This window comes from Pristis pectinata, chromosome 17 (genome assembly GCF_009764475.1).
Source record: "Pristis pectinata isolate sPriPec2 chromosome 17, sPriPec2.1.pri, whole genome shotgun sequence".
In the NCBI taxonomy this organism is placed as follows: Eukaryota; Metazoa; Chordata; class Chondrichthyes; order Rhinopristiformes; family Pristidae; genus Pristis; species Pristis pectinata.
Window position 1 is genome coordinate 34,417,659 of NC_067421.1, and position 24,967 is coordinate 34,442,625.

The 24,967-nt window shown below is 39.2% G+C and overlaps 1 protein-coding gene across 1 annotated transcript in view; it reads right to left on the reverse strand.

Moving 5' to 3' along the window:
• Positions 1-24,967, reverse strand: part of ube3b (ubiquitin protein ligase E3B) — a 44,484-nt gene that overhangs the window by 1,764 nt on the left and 17,753 nt on the right. The window contains 18 exon segments of the mRNA XM_052032343.1: positions 1,839-1,950; positions 2,620-2,802; positions 3,985-4,043; positions 4,829-4,894; positions 7,148-7,285; positions 8,693-8,803; positions 9,019-9,195; positions 11,318-11,437; positions 12,320-12,400; positions 12,403-12,421; positions 15,040-15,154; positions 15,911-16,029; positions 17,769-17,940; positions 18,325-18,477; positions 18,480-18,491; positions 19,927-20,096; positions 21,411-21,588; positions 22,460-22,580. Of these exon segments, the coding sequence (XP_051888303.1) occupies positions 1,839-1,950; positions 2,620-2,802; positions 3,985-4,043; positions 4,829-4,894; positions 7,148-7,285; positions 8,693-8,803; positions 9,019-9,195; positions 11,318-11,437; positions 12,320-12,400; positions 12,403-12,421; positions 15,040-15,154; positions 15,911-16,029; positions 17,769-17,940; positions 18,325-18,477; positions 18,480-18,491; positions 19,927-20,096; positions 21,411-21,588; positions 22,460-22,580 (2,106 nt within the window).

Here is a 24,967-nt window from a genome sequence, read left to right on the forward strand (position 1 = left end):
GTTGTGTCCTCCCTTCTACCTCCAGAGTGTTTGCCCACAATTGTGTATAAGAATTTCATCTAGTTCATTACCTGAAGCGACTGTCTCTCTCCCCAGTAAATGAGGTTAAACAATACTATTTGCGACCTAGTCCCCAAGATGAACTACCAGTAAGTACAGGAACAGGCCCTTTGACCCATGATGTCTGAAGTGAACACAGTGCCAAATAACACTAAATCTATTTTGCCTGTACATGAATATGGAGGGATATAGATCATGTGTCTGTCTAAAAGTCTCCAGATTGCCACTATAAATACCTGTTTCCTCCACCACCCCTGGCAGCCATCACTATGTATGTACACACAACTTGCTCTGCACTTTCTCCCTCTTGCCTTAAATGCCCTCTGGTATTTGACACTTCTACCCTATGCCCCATCATTTTATAAACTTATCAGGTCTCCAGGGGAAAAAAAAACTGCTCAAGTCTGTCCAATGTCTCCTTTTTGCTCATACCCTCTAATCCAGGCAGCATTCTGGTAAACTTCTGCAACCTCTCCACATCCTTCCTGAGCTGGGGCCACCAGAATTGCACACAATCCTCCAAGTGTGGCCTAACCAAAAGTTTTATATAGCTGTAACATGATCACTTTACTTTTGTACTCAATGTCCTGACCAATGAAGGCAAATATGCTGTATGTCTTTACCACGTGGCCACTTTCAGGGAGTTAGGGACTTGGACCCCCAGCATCCCTGTGTACACAGTGCTGTTGAGGATCCTGCCATTAACTGTGTTCTTTCCCCTTACATTTGACCTCCTACAGTGCCCACCTCACTTGCCCAGATTAAATCCCACTGCCATTTCTCCTCCCATATCTAACTGATCTCTTTTGCTGTTCACAACGCCAATCTGTCATCTGCAAACTTCCTTACTCACCCATCAATATTTTCATCTAACAACAATGTGGCATTAAAGATGGCCCATCCTGCTCTGTAAACTTGCCCCAGCTTTGGGTCCCTCTAGCCCACCTAATGCCTATAAATCTACAACAGGTCTCAGCAATACCAATTTTAAAATTCTAATCCACATTGTCAACTTCCTTCTCAACCCAGCCCCTCTGGACCACTGCAGCTTCTGCACTCCTGAAATCATTTTAAAATCACTCCTCCATTGGAAGTTATGCCTTCTGGTGCCAAGCTCTGTATTACTCTCCCTAACAGTGTGATCAAAATTTGGTCACACCATCATCCTTGGTTCACAGTTTTTGGTACCTTACAGGTGCTACAAAAGTGCAAGTAGTTAAGTCCAAAAAATTGAACCAGTGTTTGTAATTACTGCTCGAAGTGTTAGTTGTAAGTATATTGAGAGGGAAGATAGATAAATGCTTTCGAATAAATGGAATATTAAGCCCATGGTATTATTTCCTTTACCAATTGGCTCAGTTTCACCTGTCTTTTAAACACTGGCCTATTACCCTTACTGAAAGTCTGTCTTCACTGGCTGGAAAGTGGTGGGTTGGCATCAGGTTTGAAGTGTAGCTTCCTGCTTGTGTAGAGGAAAATGGAGGAACCGTGACATCCTTCACTCAAGTGAATGTAAGAGTTGACACTTGCATTAAATCTGGCCATAATGACACATTAAAACCTTGCAAACATTTTTGTTGATACTGACTTGGGCTTAGTAGTGGAATTGAATTTGGGTCTACTTCCAAGATACTGGTATGGACTTGCAGAACAGTGACATTCTGAACCGACTATTAGCCAAGTTTGATTGAGAAAATTACACACTGTGGAACAAGCTTACCTGAAACACAACCTGATCAAAGAAAAGTATAGAGTGGTCTTAAAATAGGTACACTAACCTTAAGAAACATGGCTCGTTCTTCTGCTGTGAAGTCATGAGCTAAAATATCCCAGAGCCAGGCAATGACACGATGACTGCCATGGAAACCACCGTAATACACAGTGTGCTTTCTGTACAAGAGAAAAGTGATCACTGTTTGTGGCACAGGGACAATCCACTAATAGTCATCAATTCATTTGTGACAAAATTATAGTAAGTGACAAACCTCTATTAGTGTTTCTCCCAGTTTTGATCATTAGAAGCTCAGGACACAACTGCTTTAAGCAGCTGTTAGACACAGATGTGCACAGGCATAACTATATGTCTGCAAATTCAAATTTTAAAAGTGTTTGCAGGGGGCAAAAAAAACAAGTAGGGAATGAGACAAACTCCAAAGCAAAAGCTGCCTGAGAGATGTTATTGTCAACAAAAGTAATGAGTAATATTGAGAGATGAGATGGGAGGTGCTGGAGGAACTCAGCATCTGTAGAGAGAAATGGACAATCGACATTGAGACCCTCCATCTGGTCGCTGGAATAATACACACGTTTCTGCCATTTCGCTGATATTTGTGTGCATTCATTTGCATTATCCCCTGGAGTTGTGTAGCCCCTGCTTGGTACTTGTCCTTGTTGAGAGTTGAGGTTAAGCAGAGAGATCAAGCCCCACATTACCCCATCAGCAATAAAAGTCCTTTACCTATTGAAATGTTACACAGTGATATTTGGTCCATTAATTCCCCTACTTAGCAATGACATTAAAAAGACTAAGCTGTTTGCAGAGTTTTTTCAGTGACTTACTTGAGGTCCTCCAAGTCTATCTCTGCATTGTCTCCAGCAATTAAACGCTGCACTTCAGGAGTTGAAAACATACGGAGCCACTCTGGGTTAATAATGGACCGAAATCCTCGGATGAAAGCAACTGTCTGATCTTTGACCTGAGTGTGCATTCGGAAGTGAGCCATGAGGTGTATGTAACTGATTCTGTTGATGAAAGGCAAGAATTTTAGCCCATTTTGAATACTAAATAACAAGCTCAACAAACATGCATTTCCTGTACTGCAAACACAACTAGAAAGATAGGAGAATTAAAGCATGGTATTACCACAAAGTGAACTGGTAGGATTGTCAGCAGAAGCAAATAAAGAGACTACAACTGATAGAAACTAAAAATGAGAAAATATTTGAAAAACACCAAAGCTATCAGCAATCAAGGAAAAAATTAAGTATTAACAGTTAATTGAGTGTTAACAGTTCAAATCCTTTATATATCTGCTTTGTTTTATTCTGTCATTGGATTGTGGATGATGTTGACTTGATGTGGAAATGACATCCTACCTCTCCTGTCAAATCACACCCATTTTCAACTATGATTTAACCTTTATGCATCAAATAATCTCATTTAAGATGAACATTGGTGAGAGTACATAATCTCACAATTTAATCCTACCTGCTGAAGAACAGAATCGCTTGGAAAGGATAGATTCCCTACTCCCTAAAATATAGTTTAGTTACCTGTAGTTGCAGAAAACCTCAAGACAGCAGGCCCTTATTAACCAGAGTAGGAGAGGTTCCCAGAACTCTTAAAGAATGTACAGATCAATGCCAAGGCAAAAATTAATACAATTTTTTAAGCCATTTTCCAAATAAATCCCAGTTCTCTAACATTTAATTGTAATTCCTTCACATGAAGTTAAGTGTTATTAATGACAGGATTGAGATTCTACTCTAGAAACCAGTATCCCAGCAAGAAGACAGTATCAACACACCAACTTGTTCCAATTATACCATTGGGATGACACAGTGAGAGTTCTGCAACCCAGGTGTTATTCCAAGACCTCTTCCCTTGCAAGCCACTTCATGACAATTTCTGGAGATAAACAGCATGGTTCTTAAGAGGAAGAATTGATTTCAAAAGATGAAAGACAACATGGGTGAATAATCCCTACTCATTGTGAGAACACATTATTTTGCTTTTGGCTATTACTTTGATAGCAAGTCAAAAAGGTCAGACAAATCCCATGGAGAATGATGTGTTTCTTTCTTGTGCGAATGAAAAAAAATACCAGGGAAAAATACTTGTAAATGGAAGTGACATTGTTAACTTTTTAATTTAAATAAAAATAATGCCCCATTAATGGAGCAATAAGCTCAATGAAGACTCACTTATTTTCATTGGTTACCCCAATGGTTTTTCCTCCTGGTACCAGCTCATGGCAAACAAGCTGTTGAATTGAAATGCAAACTGTTAACATTCCAAACCCATTAATTTTATGAAACTTGTGACAAAAGACAGCTAAGGAAATAGTCTCTTGAATTTGCTTAATGTTGCTGGACTAAGGTTACAGTTCTGTAGTACCACACCCAACCAAGAGCTCGCAGACTCTGACCAACCCCATAATTGACCAACATCTACATACAGTAATTTTTTTTCACCAAAAGGAGCCATCCACCAGCACAACACTGGAGTGTCACCTAGAGCTTCGCGCTCAAGTTTCAGGAGCAGTACTTGAAACCACAACCTTCTGGCTAACAGAGAGCATCACAAACTGAGCCACACTTACACTCCTGTGGAATAATCATTCTGATAGAAAAACACTCAGCATAAACCAGTTAGTTAACTGACATGTTCCAAGTCTGTGTGGGCCGATACCCCAAACCATAGGTAAAAACAAAACAGGCACTTAAGTTGAAGTGCTATTGAAAATTAATTTGCAATTTAAGTGAATCAATTTCACTCAAAAATAGAGACATTTTCCAGGGACTAAATTATTCAAGGGGATCCAATTTAAACCACTGCAAGTGGAATATTCACACGATATTGCCCAGACGACCACCCAGACACCCTTGAAATCCACGACTGCTGTTGACTACATGGGAGGCTGACTCTTGAGAGAGGACTTCATTTGTCTTGTGGCAGATCCATAAGCCACATACATTAAATACCCCCAGAAGTTACATGCCCCTGCTCAGTTTAGGCAGTTAGTTGTCCTCAGTGTGCAGATGTTACCTGACCCATAACATCTTCATCATAAGATAATGTCAAACCAAGGTCACCAATGTCACCATCGTAACGCTGTAAAGCAAAAATGAAATACAATCACTATAATTATAGACCCTATTCCTTTAAAGTTTATATCCCACCCACTCAAGATGCTACTAAAGCACATGTAATAATTTCATTGTCCCTGTAACCTCATTGTGCTGAAATTCACATGCTTGGCACAGCACCCTACGCTTACTTATTAAAGTCTAGATTCTTCAAAAGCATGGAACTACTTGTCAGACTCTTCCTTTTGCTCCACAATCTACAAGGCTTATAAAACTCAAGCTCACTGTTCACTAATTTCTCATTTACTCTTTTCAGTCTTGGTGTTATCCTGGGTTACAAACCTTCACCTGTGTCTCCCATTATAAAGTAGATACAGTTTCACCCTTTTATATCAGCACTTCTCAAAACAAAAAGGAAAGAATTATAGTCACCAAGGAATGGTTATCAAGGACTTGAATTTTAGTTGACTCCACCAAAGGCACAATAAATTTGGGAGCATGAGGTATATACAAAGTTATGGCAAGTTCACTTTAATAGAACTTGCCTGTGCAGAGTTCTGTTCTCTGTCAAGATAATTGTAGCTATCCTACAATTGACATCAGCATCCCTGGGTTGGGGAAACAAATATTAAACTGCACAAGATTCTTCATTTTCTGCAATCCCTGCTGAAATACATGCATCTAGATGAAAGCGTGAATTTGAAATCAGATCTGTGCTTAAAAGTAGCAGTCACAAATCATACCTTACGTTTACATATTAACTTGAGTTACAAAACATTATTGAAGATCAGTGTGATGGCAATTTAATGAGCTATGTCACCAAACAATTTGCAAAGACGACAAAATCTCAGGTAGTGATCAATAAAGTAACGTATTTTTCTTTCCTTTTGCCTCATCTTCACATTGAGCTCCATCCAGGACTGCTAACATTAAAACTTCAGACATTGGGATTACTGCTGTACATGAAACTGCAGAAGATGCAACTTAACAGATAACTGCAATTTTGCAACCATGCAAGCAGCAACATTAAATGGGGTAACCTTAAAGATACTGATAAGTGAATTGGTATACATCAGCCAAAGAACCGTTCTCCTTTCCTGGTCTGAAATTTGGGCTGGTTCTATTAAACTGAACCTATTAATTTCTAATTTAGTGTAGCTGACCAGACAATTATAAATGTGATTGTGCAGTTTTGACTGGCAATATAAACTTGGAAGAAGAGAGATCAGTTGTTAATGGTTGAATTTATAACCAATTGCATTTTCAATGCGGTGAAGTGCCCCGACAACTTTAAGTTACTCCAATGGATGCTGTATGATGAATTAATGTACAATCTTCTGCACCAGGCTTATAAAAAAAATGACCAAGAACTAGTGAAAGAAAGCCCAAGGAAAAAAAAGAGCAAAATAGTATAAAAAGCACAGTTATTTTTAAGCTTAGTTTTGAGGATGTTTTTTCTTCGCTGTAGCAAATATAATGACTGATCTGCTAAGCAGGTTCTACATTCCACAAAAAGGTTACAGTTGTAACATTACATCAAATTGAGCTGACCCTCTACTTTTTTTTAAATTTTTAAAATTTTATTTACAGCATGGTAACAGGCCCTTCCAGCCCAACAAGTCCACGCCGCCCATTTTAAACCCACATTAACCTACCCGTACGTCTTTGGAATGTGGGAGGAAACTGGAGCACCCGGAGGAAACCCACGCAGACACAGGAGAACGTACAAACTCCTTACAGACAGCGATGGGAATTGAACCCCGATCGCTGGTGCTGTAATAGCGTCGCGCTAACCGCTACGCTACCGTGCCGCCCTTATCTCAAGTCAAGTTGTTATGTACAATTTATTCAAAGCGACAGCAACTCGGATGTGCAATACGGAAATGAAGTCGCTTTCCACATTTGGGATGGTGTCCTCGCCATTATAAGCCACGATTTCAACTGCCAATACCCTATGTTCTGGAACTTACTCTTTAAATGTCTTTGCCACTCTTGCTTTGCTAATCTATTTAAAGCCTACCTCTGACCAAACTATGAGCACCTGCCCTAACATTTCCTCGATGGCTTGGTGATGAATTTGATAGTTCAGTGAAGAGTCTTGGCACATTTCCCCACATTAAAAGGTCCCCCATAAGCACAATACATTGTTATGCAGTACATGTGAAACCTTTAAATGGTACTTTGGTCTGTGCTGGCCAAATGAATTTTTTTTTAAATTTTGCTTTTTTTTTGCTTTTGAGTTACAACATTCCATCTACTAAAATTAGTTCATAATTACCTTTATGGAGGTGAGATTTTTGTAGAACTCAGAGTCCAGGGATGGAAGTTCATCAATTGAGCTGTACAATGCACTATGATGATGTCCAAGAACCTGACTGAGGAAGAAGGAAGCAAAGGGAACATCCACTACAATTCCCTGTTGAAAGGAAACAAAGAATGCTTCTGTTGTATTCAGAATTTTCATTCTTGTTTATAAATTCCACCACACAAGCTTGTCCTGTGCTATCATAAAGAATCTTAAAGGCGCATGTCCTATCTCCAGCCCCCTGAAATCGAGCTCCTACAATCCCATTCCCCCTCTTCTCCAGGCAGAAGAGCTGTCCTGGGTTCACTGCCTCTCCTCATAACTCTTCCTGCAATGCTAGTACCTATTTTTACCTTTAAAAACATCCTGAAATTCCATCTCTTCCATCAAGGTTTAAATCAACAACCTCTCTCTTTTTATTGCCCAACATCCTATTCTCCTGCACATTGGAATGCTCTAGTAGGATCCAAGAATGGAGGTGAAATTATCAAGGACAGAGAGGCTGTCAATGGCCATTGGAAGGAATACTTTGAAAACCACCTCAATCGCAACCCTGTTCTTGACGTGAACATTACAGCAGCCCATCCTGTCCAGCCTCACTGCCTTCCCTGACTGACTGCAAGTCGTAAAGCTCACACGCCAACTAAAAAGAACAAGGTCAGACTATGTCCTGACAGAGGTTCTGAAACTTCACAGTATGGAGTCTCAGTCACTAATCCACAGTCCTATTGTCCACGTCTGTGAAGAAGAGAATATGCCAGGGATCTCAGACAGTGCAATTGTGACCATCTTCAAGAAAAGGGACAAATTTTACTGTAAGTACAGAGGGGTCACAGGGGTTTTGGAGTTCTCTGCCCATTCCCCCCCCCCCCCCACCCACAAAAGTAATTCTCACATATCCTACAGCTCCAACCCTCATTTTTCTTGTGGGCATTGATTCTGAAACATCAGAGTAATACAGCATGGAAACAGGCCCTTCGGCCCAACTCATCTATGCCGACAATAGTGCCCACCAAGCTAGTTCCACTTGTCCGCAATTGACCCACATCTCTCTAAACCCCTCCTATCCATCTACATCAAATTTGACTGTGTAATTTTTTATTTAGCTAAGTTTTTTTGTATGTGGGACTGACCCGATACTTGGGAAAGAGGAGCGGGGTGGAGCGGGGGGGAAGCAGGGTGGAGGGTTGGGGGGAATGTAGCGTCAGTATAGTTAAAAGTGATTGTGCTCCAACACTCACTCAATGCGAGTGACGCAGTGACTGATTTAGAGTCATTAAATATAAGAAGCAATTTGTATTCCAGTGATTACTGATAAATTTGGAAGCAAGATGAAAGAAATGGGAAAATGTAAATTCATGGGAACTTTTACAGACAAAAAGAAGCCATTAAGTCTGACAAGGCTATTCATATAGTCTCTGTCAATCTTAGATATTTTCACCATATACATCTATTCTTCAATATAATTAATAATAAACCAAGCTGTTTAACACAAGGCTTAGTAGTTCTGTTTTTAACCTCATAGACAGCTTTCCCCAGCATCTTTCCAACAAATTCAAATAGTTGCAGATGATTTTCATGGATGTATGAAGTGGGGGATGGGTACAGTCGTTCATCTCCACTGGTTGTCTGCAAGAAAAAAAAGGTCTGAACTGAAAACAAAGCAGAGAGGAATTTAACATTATTAGAAGACATGTCATTTCTGGGAATAAGATATAAAAAGAAAAATAAGCTGAATAAGACAATGTACCCGTTAATCCAATTCATTGGGAGGGAGGGGGACAGAAAAGTATTATATTTCTGTGAATTACGTTTGGTCCACTCTTTGCTCAAACACTGGTTACCTTGAAGAGATTCAGAGCAGGGTCAAAGACCTTTTTGATGATTTCTTCTAAAAATTCCTTGAAGACACCATCCTGATCAATTCCAGCTTCATCTACTCCAAGATCATTCACAAATTTCACTCTAATGACTCCTTTCATTGTGTTAACAGGTAACCGCCGCAATTGTTCATATCCATCCTGGAAACACAAATAGGATATCTCAGCTGTCACCTCATTACTAGAGAGGCAATGAAGAACAACTTTATTGAAACAACTTTTTATTTGAAGCTCTTCCTATCAAGTTTCTGTTTGGGAATGCAACTACAGCAACAATTTTTATTAAGTCTCACAAACAGCAATGACTAGTTATTTGTCTGGATGGTACTGCTGAGGATTTGATGTTACAACAGGACACTAGAAGAACTCCCTCACTTTGTCTATTGTCATGGTATATTTTACAGCCACTAGAGCAATAGAAAAAGCCTCAAGTTGCACGTAAAACATACATATCACATCAGCACCTCAAAGTTTCAGCCTAGATTACTTATACAAATCAAGATACAGAATCCAATCAGAAGTATGAACAAAATTATTCAACCAAAATGGCATGAAAACAACAATTCTTGTAAATATGTAGATAGATGCTTATGAATCAATAAGCTCTTTCACTGATGTCCACGTATGAAATAAGCAATAACTAAGATTTGAATCAGGATTTGTTTTACTATTTTGCAAGAGAACTCAAAAAAACCCATGGGCAAACACACTTTTGGCTATCAACTAAAACTCTGATAATCTGCTATCTAATTATTCAGAAATCTTAATGGTTTGCCATCTGGCTCACCAGGTGGTGATGTTTCCCATGCTATCTTTAACTCATTGGGTTCATTGGAGAATTCATTATAATACTGTGTAACATCCAAAAAAAGTGTGAATTAAAAGTGTGTGGGGGTATTATATGAACAACATCCAATAGTCCAGAAAATCTGACACCAAAGTCTCAAGTGTGTTAGATTAACTGAGTCCCACTGCTTTAGCAATGGCAGAGAGATGTGACAATACCTGTTACTGAGCTTCCAGATCTTGCACAGGGAAGCAGCCATTATCTGGGAACTATCTGTGTCCCACTACTCTTTCAATTGTGGCTTTCTGCACTTATGTCTATTCTCTGGGAGACTGCCAGAACTGAAATTCATGAGCATAAAGACTAATGTAGGAGACTAGCAAAGACTTTGGATTGGCACTATCGTAACTGAAAGCCTGTAACTGTATGACAAACATAGTAGGACAGTGACCACCATTTCTTTTTGGGCAGAAAAACTTGTAAATGTGCATTTTTGAGTTTCAACACTGCAAGTGCATTAAGCCAGGCAGGGGAAGAAAGAACAAGCCTCTGCAACTTATACCAGAGCCAGTTTATATTAAACAAACAAATCCAGAGGAATTTGGGATATAGTGTCACGAACCAGCAACAAAAGAAACACACTGAGCATGATTCAGTGTTAAAAACTATTTTATTAATTACTACTTATGATAATACATAAAATAAAAGTAAAAATGTTAGTATGTTAGAATTCAAAAATGTTAAACCTCGAACGTTAACCCCAAAACTAAACTCGTTGTGTGTGTGTGACAAAGTCCAAAACTCCCAGTTCCAGAATGGTTCTTAAAGTTCAGTTCCGCAAGCCATAAGGTGAAACATGAGCAAGGGCTTCTTCAACAACCGCCGGTGTCTGAAGATAAGACATAGACGTAGAGAAACATAGAAAGAGTAAATATGAAATCCAAATGTTCCACGATGGAACCCAAACGACACTTCAGTGTTTACTCGGTAGTGACTTCCTCACCCCGAAAAGCATCCGAATCCTGGTCGTCCACACAAATACCTGTTTTCCTTCTACAGGTCAGCAACAAAGTGAACTCCACCGGATTACTTCCAACTTCCATACATGGATTTCAGTGGCAAACACAGTTATTGTTTCTCATCCATCGATAGAGAACACTAGCAGGCTGGTGTATCTCTCCCTTCTCTCTCTCTCTCTCCTTCTAACTTCTTCAACAACGTCATTACGTCCTTTACCTTCTATTGACATAAGCACGCCCCACACACACGTACACACACACTCACTATCTTAAAGGGACTTTCACTGAGTCCGTAACAATAGGATGAGTAGAAAAATTCAGAATTTTCTGAGAAAATTTGAGGAAAAGTCTCAATCTCTATTATATCTGCAAACCAGGAGGGGAAAAAAGTGCCCAAGAATGGGACCATTAATCTTCCTATGCATTAAAGCACTAATCTCCACCCAAACCTAAGTACCTCAAGCATTCGGGATCTGCGGATTGTTACATGGATGACGTGAGGGGATGCAGAACTCGTCTCCACCAATCCTAGTGACTCCTTCTCCTTTGTAACCATATTCCGAAAAAGCAGCACCCTCTAAAGAAAGAACAAAAAGCGTGGACAAGTTATAGACAGATGAAGTGGTTGAGGCAGGTACAATGACAACATTTGGACAGGTACATGGATAGCAAAGGTTAAAAGGGATATGGGTCAAATGCAGCTAATGGGATGATGGGCATCTTAGTCAGCACAGACGAGTTAGGCCGAAGGGCCTGTTTTTGTGCTGTATTACTCTATGACTCCCAATTCCCATTTTCCAGCTATTTCTGGTGTTATTTCTATTTCTCTACAGAGTAAAATGCCTTTATAATTCAGTGACCCTCTCCTTATTTCCATTATTAATTCCCCGTACTCACTTTCTATAGGTCATTTCTCACTTTATTAACTCTTTATTAAACATATTTGTAGAAAACCATCATGGTAGATAAATTAAAATTGTCACAGACCAAAAAGGGTTGTGATAGGATTTTCTTATGTAGTAAATATACAATTAAATATTTGACAATTTGAAGGAAAAGGCAGCAAATTGTTTTTTTTTCCTGACCACTAGCGTTTCTTTTGTTGTGTTCCACTTCTTCATTCCCATACTTAAGATTTTGCCAAATGCAACAAATAAAAATTTGGAACATGCGATCATCATACAACTTTCCATGTCCACCAGAAAGAGCACCTCCACTGGCACAGATAACACAGTTTGCACTATACATATTCATTAGTGAACAAATGTATAGCTCATGTAAGCGAAGACTTAAAACGAGCTATGTACTTACTTGCTAATGTTATTTTTCTTGGTTTAGGTGAACTTGTAGACTTATTTAAGTGAATCACAATGTTACCATCTGCCAGATTAAGTTATTAGATGGGCTATTCAGTTAAATAGAATTCTCTATACAGTCCATCATTTGCAATGGTACTTACGTTTTTATGTGGAATAGTATGAGGGATGTACTGCAATAGTAACTGGGCTCTCTTCCTCCCTTTATCCAAATCCTGGATAATATCAAGCTGGGTTTCAAGTCCCTTTAAGAAAAAGAGGGACAGCTCAATTTAAAGTGTTTCAAAATCTCTGGAAATGTTGTAGTATTAGGAGAAACTCTGTACACGGAAAATCAATTGGTAACGATATCAGCCAACTCAAGGAAGGGATTGTTTATTCAGATATCTGCAATTCAATTCAATAAATGGTTCATGACAAAAAGCAAAAATATCTTCATTAATAAACACTGAATCATCTTGGGATTGCAAGTGTCCCGCCTCAAAAAAAATGACATGGTGAATTTTTGTACTTAAAATTGTGTCTACAGGGACTCCTTAAACATTTGTCAACAATTCCATAATTTTTATAAATTAAAGAGTAATTATTACACATCCCTTTAAAATAGCGCAGAATTCTTAATAATATGTCATAAAAAAATTATTTCAAAGCACTTCAAACTGATTGCCACCAAGATGGCAAGCATAGCAGCCAACCTCCATCAGCATGCCACTATTAAGAAATTGAATGATCATTCAAACCATATTTTGATTTTAAAAGATGTAACTTAAAGGAAATATATTTTAAAAATTCACTTACATGCCTTCACTGACAATGCCAACGTTTATTTTGCAAGCCTAAAATGTCCTTCAGAAGGTGGCATGAACCACTGTCTTGAACCTTTGCATCTGTCTGGTGAAGGTGTTTCTACAGTGCTTTTGGGAAGGGAGTTCCAGATATAGTGCCTACTGACAACGGAACTACAATATATTTTCAAGTCAAGGTGATGTGCTAGCTGGAGACAAATTTGTAGAAGATGGTGATCCTGCTTAACTGCTCCCTTTATTCTTCTAAGAACATAAGAATAGGAGCAGGAGGCCACTTGGTCCTTTGAGAGTGCTTTGCTATTTATCAGGATCACGGCTGATCTTCTATCTCAGTGCCATTCTTCAACACCGTCCCTATATCCCTTAACATCCAGAAATCTATTGACCTCTTGAATGAACACAACTGAGCCTCCACAGTCATCCATGGTAGAGAGTTCCAAGGGTTAACCACCATCTGTGTGAAAACATTCTTCTTAAACAGTCTACTCTTCTCTTCCTTTGAGTTAATGCTATCTTTAACTTCTCTCATAACCATGTATGAATCACATTTCCGTTTGGGTTCTTCTAGGTGGTGGAGGTCATGGGTTAGGGAAGCATTAACAAAGAAGTTTCAGCGAGGTCCTGCAGTGCCTCTTGTAGATGGCACACATTGCAGCCCAGTGCACCAGTGATGAATAGAATGGCCTTTACGGTGGTGGATGCACTGTCAATTAACCTGATCCGACTGCTTTATACTGGCTTGTGCTGAGCTCCGAGTGTTGCTGGAGGTGCACTCATCCAGGCAAGTGCAAAGCATTTCACTAAACTGTACCTTGGAGACTTAGAAAGGATTTGGGAGCTAGGATCGGAATCACTCACCACAGGACATTCACCCTATGACTTCTTCATGCATCTTCAGTACATGGGCTAAGCCAGTTCAGTTTTAGCCAATGGCACTGATGGTGGGGCCATGGAAAGTATGGGTTCATGGTTAGACACACACTTGCAGTGTAAATATACTTGCCACTTATCAGCCTACGTGTGCACCTCACCCTGAAATTTGCCGCATGCAGGCAGTAGCTGCTATAGTATCCAAGGCATTGAGATTAGAATTGAACATTAGGGAATTTTCACTGATGATTGCACCCTTCTGATCTTATGCAGAGAGAAGGCCATTGGTGAAACTGCTGAATTGTTTGAGCCTGGTAAACTAGCCCTAGGGATCTAGATGATCGATTGCAAACAAGCACAACCAACTTCCAGTTGTGATTCCAGCCAATGGAGAGTTTCACGTCCACTCCCAGTGACTTCAGTTTTAGTGTTTCCATTAGAAACAAAACCATCACATGCCGGTTACTTTGGCAAACAGCACTAGAAATGGTTCCACAACCACTCCTTCATTGTCAAAGTAAGTGCTCCAAATATTTATAACCCTTCACCAAAAATCCTGTGGCAGCTTTATCACCAGATTGTAATCTGTAAATGTCAAGCCAGTAAACAATTGTTTATACAGAATAAAAAAAATTAGTCACAGGAAAGAATATTCAACAGTTCTTAAATTTTTGAATTCTAAAATTTGGAATTAACTTAGTGCAAATCAATGGTCTGCCTGCTAGAGGTCCAGTTTTTGTGCCTAGAAGGAAACTACTACACCAACAGATGTGAAATTGTACAAAGGCTGTGTATTGTACCTAACTTCAAACGTTTGGTTCTAATGATTTTAATGGAACAGAATTTCTGAAGTGGGGGTACAGTGCACAGCTGCTACCAAAAATAACTTTTTTTCTTCACATCTCACATTTACATACTGCGTTTTTCCGAAGTATAACCATCCCAAGTTAATCGTTTTTCTGGCACCATTTTGCCAGTGAACAATTCTTATAGCTTATTTTATTAATGAGCTTTAAGTACCCAAGTGATTTTATTTTCCAAATATCAAACCTATCACATTTTTAACCGGTTGCCTACCAGCAAACTGTGAACAGGAAAAGCCTTGCGAGAGTCTGGTTGCAGCCCATGTCATTGCAGGCAAGGGCATTGCTCTTCTAGTGACTGTGTTACGAGTATTATTCACTCACTTGCGCAGCCAGTGATCCTCAGGAGCAAAGCGTCGTCGGCAGTCTCGCTCATACAGAGTCATTAACCACCCATGAACAGAATGGAACAGCTCCAGTTGCTCCCCGTTTGCATTTTCTACAAATACAAAACAAATCACTTCATCTAGAATTCTCCCAATTTATAACTTTAAGCTTTTCTCCCCCTCTCCCTCACCAACACATAGCAGGTGTGAAAGGATCAACTTTTATGTCAAATCCATCAGACAAAATAGTGATTATGTTCAATTTATATACTTACATACATTTCATATATTGAGGAAAGTTAGACAATGATCTTTTTGTGTCTAAGAACATGGCAAATTTGAGCTGTGCCGGGATAATTTTCAGTGTGTCGACTCTGACATTTATTTGCATTGTTCCAGAAGAGGTTTCTCTTTACTTTTTGGGACTGGCTGGAACAGAGCACTTTTTAAAAAAAGGGGCAGCAGCAGCTTTTTATGTTGCACTTCTGTTCATCTTTCAAAGTAGTCTGGGTGATCTGGGAGCACAAGTAGTCCAATGCTGCAAATAACACCTTTGTCCCTCACCTTCCATTCAATTTGTACGCAGTCAGCAGTGTTTTCTACTAGTTACTAATGTTAATTAAAAGTTTGCTTTTGCCCGAAGCACTTTTAATTAATAATCTTTAAATTATAAAGCAAACACAGGCCCTTCAATGCCAAATTTCAGAAGCCCTCCTCCTCATATATTTGAGCAGCAGGTGTAAAATAAAATAAATATGTTCTTCACACTCTGATGCTCAAATTGAAAGCTCCAGTGTTTCCACAAACTTAGCTAGTCAGCCACGAAGATAAACCAGTTACAATTACTAATATTATGCGAGTCAACTTACCTTGTATGCCATCCCAAATCATTTTAAATACAAAGCTATTTAGGAAGGAGGAGATGGTGACCAGCTCTTCCAGTTTAAATGATACTTGCTCCTCATACACCTTCAATGTCATCCAAATCCTGTAATAATGACATTAGGAATTAATTATTCAAAACAAACGAGAAAGAACAACACGAGTTTGGTTGGGGTTCCAGAGGAGGAAAGCAAAGCAAAGAAGGGGAACTATTAAATTAAACAAATTATATTTTACTTCCCAGTACATATCAGTAGTAACACCTACCATGGAAAACACAAATTTAATTATTTCTCAAGAATTCAGATGTTAACAAGATCAATAAATATTCCCAAAGATGAGGAATAAAAATTGAATTATTATGGTCATTCCTAGTAGGCATGGAGTTAGGTTTTATTTCCAAAATAATACTGATGGAGTGCCACACAGAGGGTGTCATCTTTTGAATGGAAACTTAAACCAAGATCCCATTTGCTTTCTCAGGTGCATCAAATGGCACTATTTGAAATTCAGAGATGTTCTCCCCAATGTCCTGGCCGATGGTTGTCTCTCAACCAACATCATTAAGTACAAAATCTGCTCATTCCATTATTGTCACTTCAGTATTTCTTCTTGCACTATAATTTTTGCAGCATTCTGTTGTTTTGCACTCATCAGTTTATTATTACATGTATACCATTTACTCTGAGCTCCACACAGCAAGGAATTTAATTACACCTTGGTGTGCATGACAATAAACTAATCTGAAACTCGCTGCTTGTGTGACGGTGCTGTGAAATAGGACTGTCTTGTTTGCCTACATAAGTTGCAATGCTTAAGACTCTGCTTAGTTGGTTATGAATCACTTAGATATTCGCAGATTGCGAAAGGGGGATGTGTAAATCCATGCCTTTCTTTCTGAACATTTCCGGTTCTATACCAAAAGCCCTTTCAATAAAGACATTTTTTAGAATGGAACTCTTCACTTTAATTAGCAAAGTAGCTAACTATATTGCTTCACCAAGAACTGTGCATAATTATGGCAACTGATTCAATATATTACTATGTTTATCTGCAAAAGGCATGGAAGCAAGATGCATTATTGCATTTGCAGTTAACCATCCCAGTCTAAGAAACTGAAAGACTAATGGATGGACACAGTAAGTAATAGAGAAATGGGATTCGTGCATTTACCAGTGTGGTCTCCATGGATCAAAGGGTCATTTCTAATATTGTAACTGTGATAACATCAAGAAAAAAAAATCAGAGGTATATACAAAATATTTTTCAGTATGGCACTAGAGTCAAATTTATCATCAAAGGTGGATATGCCACAGAAGCAATGCACAAGTAAATATCAGCTTGAAAGATCTTAGTTCAACAAAATCTCTCACCCTTTATGGCAGCACAGCCTCGTTGCTTGGGACCCACGATTCCCAAAATCAGCAATTTCAATCATACAAACGAAAGCTGCAGCACTATGTGGTCACTCAAACTTCATGAGAAGACGAGACAACAGTACTTGTATTGAGAGTGCAAAATCCTTTGTTGAGAATGTGTAGCTCAATTGCGGCTATAAATCTGATTTAAAGTTTGGATACCAGGTCTTTGTAATATAGAGAATGCAAGGGACTGCTTCTCATTGATCATGTCAATACAGTGGCCAGTTATGAACAGTTCCCCATCTTGCACCATGCTGGCAAGAACAATTTTTATATTAAGAACAGTAGTCATAATTTTCCAAGTACTATAAAACCTCAGAATATATGGAGCAGAAAATCCTGAGCTTTCACCTTTGTTCCCTTTTAAATGAAGCTTTAAGGTCCACACTATAAACCGCACTTAATCAAACTCAGATTAACTTACGTGATAAGGTGCCGCGAGCAGTCACAAAACAACATCAGCATTGCAAGAAGCCGCTTGGATTCCTCGGTGTCATTGTTTAGGCACTCAAGGAATAGCTTCAAGCCCCCTTGGGGCCCCAGCTCACAAATGAATGCCCACAACTTGGGCAACAAGTCATCTAAATACGTTAACCCTGAAACAAAGAAGTACAATCATTCATAATAAGGAATTCATCCCTGGATACAAGAGCTGTGAATGCTCATTCAATTATCATTAGAGACTTGTGTGGGGGAGAAAAAAAAATCACAACTTTATTATATCCATTTCCCCATTTACGATTGATGTATTTTATCTACAAGTAGCATTAATCATCAATATAGAAAATAAATATCATGTCTGGTGCTAACCTTAAAAGTGAAGGAATAAAGTGATTAAGCTCGATTGCATCCCAGATTTTATAGAAAGTAAAAAAAAATTCTAGTTTTAAGTGGTGCATTTTGCATTTGAAAAATATCTTACTTGTGCTCTGCCAAACCAGAAGTTTACAGGTTCACCACAAACACAGAACATGACTAACCAGTGAGAATCTGGAGTCGAATCTGGGTGAGTGTGGTCAGTGCTGTCTGATACAACACACAGATACTGCAGACTTTTTGCACCTCAGGAGAGTCCACACGCTTCCCTCCAACTGGTTTCAGAATGTTCCGCATGGATGCTGACTTTTGGAAGCTCGTTTGAAGAGATCTACAACAAAAGTTAAACCATTTTTGTTCCTTTTATGCTCACTTATTGATGAACACTGGATCATAGAAGGGCACGGACTGCTTAGGCAGAGCCCATCAGTATTTGCAGAGCTCTGTGTAGAATCTTTTTTTAAATATATGCAACATACAGTGGACAATCTCATTAACATGCAAGGACTGCCCCTGCTGTCAGCTATACAGCAACTGAGAAGCAGAAACATGAGGAAGCAACCTAGAAAATGCTTTTCTTCCAGGGATGCTGATGAACTTAAATGGCAGTAGCAGTAAATGCAACCCCAAGTCTCCTGACACCATCCTTGCCTTACTCTCATACCTATCTAAGCATTCACTTGACCACCATGCAAAAATACAAATTACCATAAACTAAACATTCCACATCAAATGAGTGTGTGAAATCTCACTGCATAAAAAAAGTTAACAATTCATATTGTGCACTCCCTTAAGGCCTGTCCCAATGCTTCTGGTGGGAGGGTATGGGGATGGAATGGGAGGGGAGGGAAGTACTTTTCCAAATTCATTTCAGTTACAGAAACTTCACCGGTACAGAAAAGGACAGACTAGGTTGCTTTCAAACTCACATCCTAGATATGAAAGGAGTGTGTTGCAACCTGCTATACCGACTAGATGGTGAGGAAACAAAAGCCCAGGTAATAGTTAGATAATATTACTCAATTATATATTCTCACTTCCCGCCAAAAGATCACTTTTTTTATTTGTTCAATGGATGTGCCTCCACCACCATTTTTTGTCCGAATAGAGACTTGGCCATATCAGGGGATACTTAAGAATCAATCACATTGGTTATATCACTAGGGATTATCAGTCACATCTGGAATATGGGTCAGGCAGGATATTGAAAGCAGGTTTTCTTCTCTAAAGGACATTATTCAACTGGTTGAGTTTTTTTTTTAAATAAAGGACAAATCTAGTAGTTTCAGAGCCAACATTGTTCTTCTTGTTTTTAAATTACTGATCTTTATTCAATTCCTCATTTAATACCCAATTGCCATCATGAGGTTTAAATTCATGTCTCCAGATCAAAAGTCCAAGTCTCTGGAAGCCAGTTCGGAAATCTAACCACAATGTTTCTGAACCAGTATCTACAGTCCAAGAATGTGCAGGCCAATCATAGTGCTTCAAGTTATATCAAATAAGTCCCATGTCACATTGAGTAATTCAGACATGCACTGAGCCCTCATAGGGATGAAGCTGGAGAGTTGGGAGGCAACAATCCTTCAGTCCTGGTGAAGGGCCTCTTCCCTGAGACATTATTTCTCTTTCCACAATTCTACCTGACCTGAGTGTTTCCAGCATCGTCTATTTTACTTCACATTTCCAGCAGCTGTTTTTTTTTGTTTGATTTTCAACAATCCTTCAGAATTGCGCTTCTCAGTAACAATCTAAAACATGCTTACTTTTGACCTGAATGTTATTTGAAGAACTGGAGAACTGAGCAGGTGTATGCACCATGTCTTGAACTTCAGTTAATTTCTTGCTCAGCACGTTATGAAACAACATGCGAATGACCCGGACACTCCACAGGTACTGCAACTGCCTGGTGACTAGTGGCATCGCTTCATTCATCCTAAGAGGATGCACAATGAAACACTCAGAGTTACCCTCAACACACATACAATTAAAACATTTTTAATGGTCATTTTAAATTGAAACCATACTGCAAATTAAGTAAAAACTGAAGTTTTAACCATGATGCTCATTAATGTTAACACTGCAAGAACATTTGGCACGTTTTTTTATTCAAAGCCAACAACAGGCAATTGTACATCAGAAGTAGCACCAGTGGTAAACAGATAAACATTCTTAACAAGGCTTAGAGTAAAGTTGGTTTTCTGTTTCCATACAAAATGATTTTGCCCAACTTCGGTAGAACATTTTCTACCGTACCATTGCGAGATTTTCCATTTTATCCTATCATCTATCCTTCTGTTTCTCTCGAATGAAAAAAGTGTCAGTTTGAGAAGTTTGTGCACTAGCTTTTCCCATATCAACTGTCCTTGTGGTATCACTGATTGAAATGGCAGAATTTAGTGCCAGATTATGCTGCAATAGTTTGGACTCAGTCCAACAACTACATGTGTTCAGGTGGCCAGAATACATTTCACTTACAACTCTTACAATCAACAAAGAAGGTAATGCTCCATTCATCCACCATCATGGACATCTTTAAGAGGCAGTGCCTCAAGGCAGCATCCATCACTAACAACCCTCACCATCTAGGACATGCCCTCTTCTCGTTACTACCATAGGGGAGGAGGCACAGGAGCCTGAAGACCCACACTCAATGATTCAGGAGCAGCTTCATCCCCTTCGCCATCAGATTTCTGAACGGTCCATGAACACTGCCTCGTTATTCCTTTTTAGTTGCACTATTTATTTTGTAATTTATAGTAATTTTATGTCTTTGCACTGTACTGCTGCCGCAAAACAAACTTCACGTCATACAAGTCAGTGATAATAAATTTGATTCTGATCATTTGTAGGATGGATTTACACCAAGGCCTGGAGATAAAATGACAAAGTCCTAACTCACTGAAGCATTTGGTTCTCAAAAGGAAAATGAGCTGAATTTTCAAGGTGGTCAGACTAATTACAATCAACAGTAATCACATATTGTAAGATTGGCCAAGCTTTCAAATTTCATGTGGATCTTTGGTTACATTTTGATTTTGAGATAATGCTCATCAGAGCTAGAGATTTCAATATTTCGCACCCAATTTCAGCATCACAAACTCCTAGGTCAACATAGTGTGAATGCCTTCAGTACAGAGGATGGCAAAAATCCAAAAGGTCAAGGACCAAAGATAAGAAAACCATAAAGATGAACACCACAATAGCTTGATGCAACTGAACAGTGCAGACAATAAACGCTAGCACATACCCATAGTCAACTGTCTGTGAGAACCAGCCGAGTACTGGATGCCAGTGTGTCAGGTTAGACTTCTTCTGCGATACATATTTCTGGCAATATGACAGCATGGCAGTCAGCACACTGATAAAATGATTCGTCTCCTCCTCCAAAACCTTCTCAGACAGATAGGCCAGATAAATTAGATTCCCTGGATCAGTTGGGCAGATTTAAATTAAAACAAAAAGCCAAAGTTAAAAATTAACAATCATTTGAGTCAATATTCAAAGAATATTCTGTTCTGGAATCCAAAGATAAACTTAGTTCACCTCTCCTCCGTTTTCTTCTTGCTTTCCCTGAATACATTAGGCTATTGTTTGATAAGTAACTCCAGCAAGAACCAGCTGGTAATTCAACAACAATACGACAATCCCTAATACGATGAGATGGACTCTGACCTCATGCTCTACCTTGTTGTGACCTGGCACCTTATTGCACTGCACTTTCTCTGTAGCTGTGACACTTTACTCTGTACTGTTATTGTTTTTACCTGTACTACCTCAATGCACTCTGTACTAACCCAATGTAACTGCACTGTGTAATGAATTGATCTGTACAATCGGTATGCAAGACAAATTTTTCACTGTACCTTGGTACAAGTAACAACAATAAACCAATATCAATAACAAAAATCATAATTCACAAGCAGTTTTCCAGCGAAACATCACTGACTGAGCGAGAAGAGTTTTTTTCCTTCCTGAATACCCCCGAGATGCTAAGATCAACTATGCTATTCCAGCCTAAATAAGACAGGGAAATTTAAACTTGGGTCTCTGTGAATTAAGAGTCCTGGCTTTTAAATCTTCACAATCATTTAACACAAAAGTGAGTCCAGATGTTCTCTCATTTCAGAACAGAGAAAACAGGAGCCTACTCAGTAACCAAGAGCACTGGGGCACTTGGCAAGCCCAGCTTTCTTTAAAGGATCTGCACAAGTAATATAAAACAAAGACAGCTTTTGCAAAATTAAAGCAAAATTTTAAGCATGACCTTGAATAAGCAGATATCACTGGAACACTCACCCAGCAAACAAAGTGTATGGCTTCCCTCCAAGCACACACAGATATCACTGCACTGCTCATCTCGACTTAAGAACAGGATGAATTTTCGTAGCAGCTCATGGGAATGGATCGTAGACATGCACTAAACAAAAAGAGACAATTCAAGCCTGGTGAGAACTGAGAGAGTATCTAGGGGAAAGGAGTACGTGGTGCAACAATGTTTTAAAAGGTATTTTCACACTGCACCTCATTCGGCTCCGACATCCTCACAAATCACTCTGACTAATGCAAAACAAAAGCAATTCCCTTGAACTCTGCAACACTTGTTAAAACACTGTGCAAAGGCCTATGTACCTATCTTGAAATGAAATACAACAAAACTGAATGGGTCAGCAGAAACTAAGGCATATGCTAGAGGAAAACTATTCTCAAGTGGGAAACAAAATCTGCATTTAATTGAAACAAGCCACAGTTTTCGAAGACAAACTTCCAATCATTCTAAATGGCAAAAAATGGAGAAACAAAGGACGGCAGATGCTGGAATCTAGATGAAAAACACGATGATGCTGGAGGAACTCAGCAGGCCAGGCAGCATCCGTGGAGAAAAGCAGGCAGTCAACATTCACCACCTGCTTTTCTCCACGATTGCCGCCTGGCCTGCTGAGTTCCTCCAGCATCATTATGTTTATTCAGCAATAAGAAATATTATACAGAAAAATAAAGGAGCAGAAGGCCACGTAGATCTGTTCCACCGTTCAATATGATTAAGGCTGATTATCCACTTCAGTACCCCATTCCCACCTTTGTCCCCAATATCCCTTAGAGAACAAGAAATATTTAATAACTTGGCCTCTACTGCCTTTTGAGGAAAAGGATTCCAGAGATACCCATGCTCTGGGTGAAGAAATTTATCCCAATCTCAGTTCTAAATTGCATACCATGTATCCAGAGGCTGTGACCCCCGATTCTGGACTCTCCAGTCATCAGGAGCACCCTCTTTGTCCAATCCTGTTAGAATTTTGCGTTTCTCTTAGATTCCCCCTCATTCCTCTGAACTCCAGTGATAAAAGCCTAATTGACCCAATCTCTTCCCATACACTGGTCTTTTCATCCCAGAAATCTTACTGCATGCCCTTCATGGCAAGAACAATTTTCCTCAGATAAGGAGACTAGGACTGCACACAAAACTCCAGAAGAGGGCTTATCAAGATCCTGTACAAGTACAGCAAGATATCCTTGCTCCTGTATTAAAATTCTCTTGCGAAGACCGCCAACATATTATTTGTTTCCTAATTGCTTGCTGCACCTGAACACTTGCTTTCATTGACTGGTGTACAAGGACACCCAAGTCTCACTGCAACTCCTTTTCCCAATCTAACAACATTCAGATGTTTTACTGTATCTGCCATCACTTGTCTAAATCACATTGGAGCCTCTTGGCTTTCTCCTCCCAGCTCATGTTCTCCCCAAAATGCATTCTCTTAATATGCAAAACAATTCAAATTTACCTAAATATTTTTATAGGATTTGTTGTTGATGCACTAAAAATATTTTCTGCCAATTCTCTTCTTGTTACAGCCTCTTTCCTGAACTCGGTGATGATATTGATGCAAAGACAGAAGTGGCTGGAAAGGCTCAGCAGGTCAGTCAGCACCCATGGGAAGAGAAACAGAGTTACCATTTCAGGTCAAAGCACCAAGCTCTGACGAAGGGTTTTAAACTGCAATGTTAATGTCGTTTCTTCCTCCCCCACAGCTTTTGCCTGACTTGCTGAGTGTTTCTAGGATTTCATGTTTTTATTCACAACATCCTCAGTATTTTTAAGTTTTCACTTACTGATGATATTGTTTTGTGGAAATTCTGTAAAATAGATTCCAGCTTTCTCAAATAGCACCCAAGTAACTACCATCTGGAAAAATAATACACACTAACTAGCAAGTAGGCTGAGAGGCGAAGAGCCTTGAACGTGGAGTTGCAATGCAGCAATTCATCAAAAATAATAAGTTTGGAATTAAAATAGAAAATGCCAGAAATGGAATACCACCTGATAAGCACCTAGAAAGAGAAATGATTCGCTTTCACTTGCCAATCAATCGATTCAGGTAAATAGTGTTGAGAAAGTGAAAGGCAAGATATCTTTTTTAAACAAGCTGCACCTATGAGAGAGCATTGGGGAGAACAGGTGAACCCATTTGTTAACTATCGTCATCATTTATACCCTTAGCACATTAATGAAATTGATGGTGGTCTGCCGATGGGCTGCCTTATTCAAATGCAGAGAAATGCTTTTGAAGAACTTGAAAACTGAAAGAAATTAGCTTGCTAATTTAAGGAAGACTTGGAAAGACTTTTTTTGGAAAATGTAATGATTAGATTAGATTTATTAGTCACATGTACATCGAAACACAATGAAATGCATCTTTGCATGGAATGTTCTGGGGGCAGCCCACAAGTGTTGCCACGCTTCCGGCACCAACATAGCATGCCCACAAATTCCTAACCTGTACGTCTTTGGAATGTGGGAGGAAA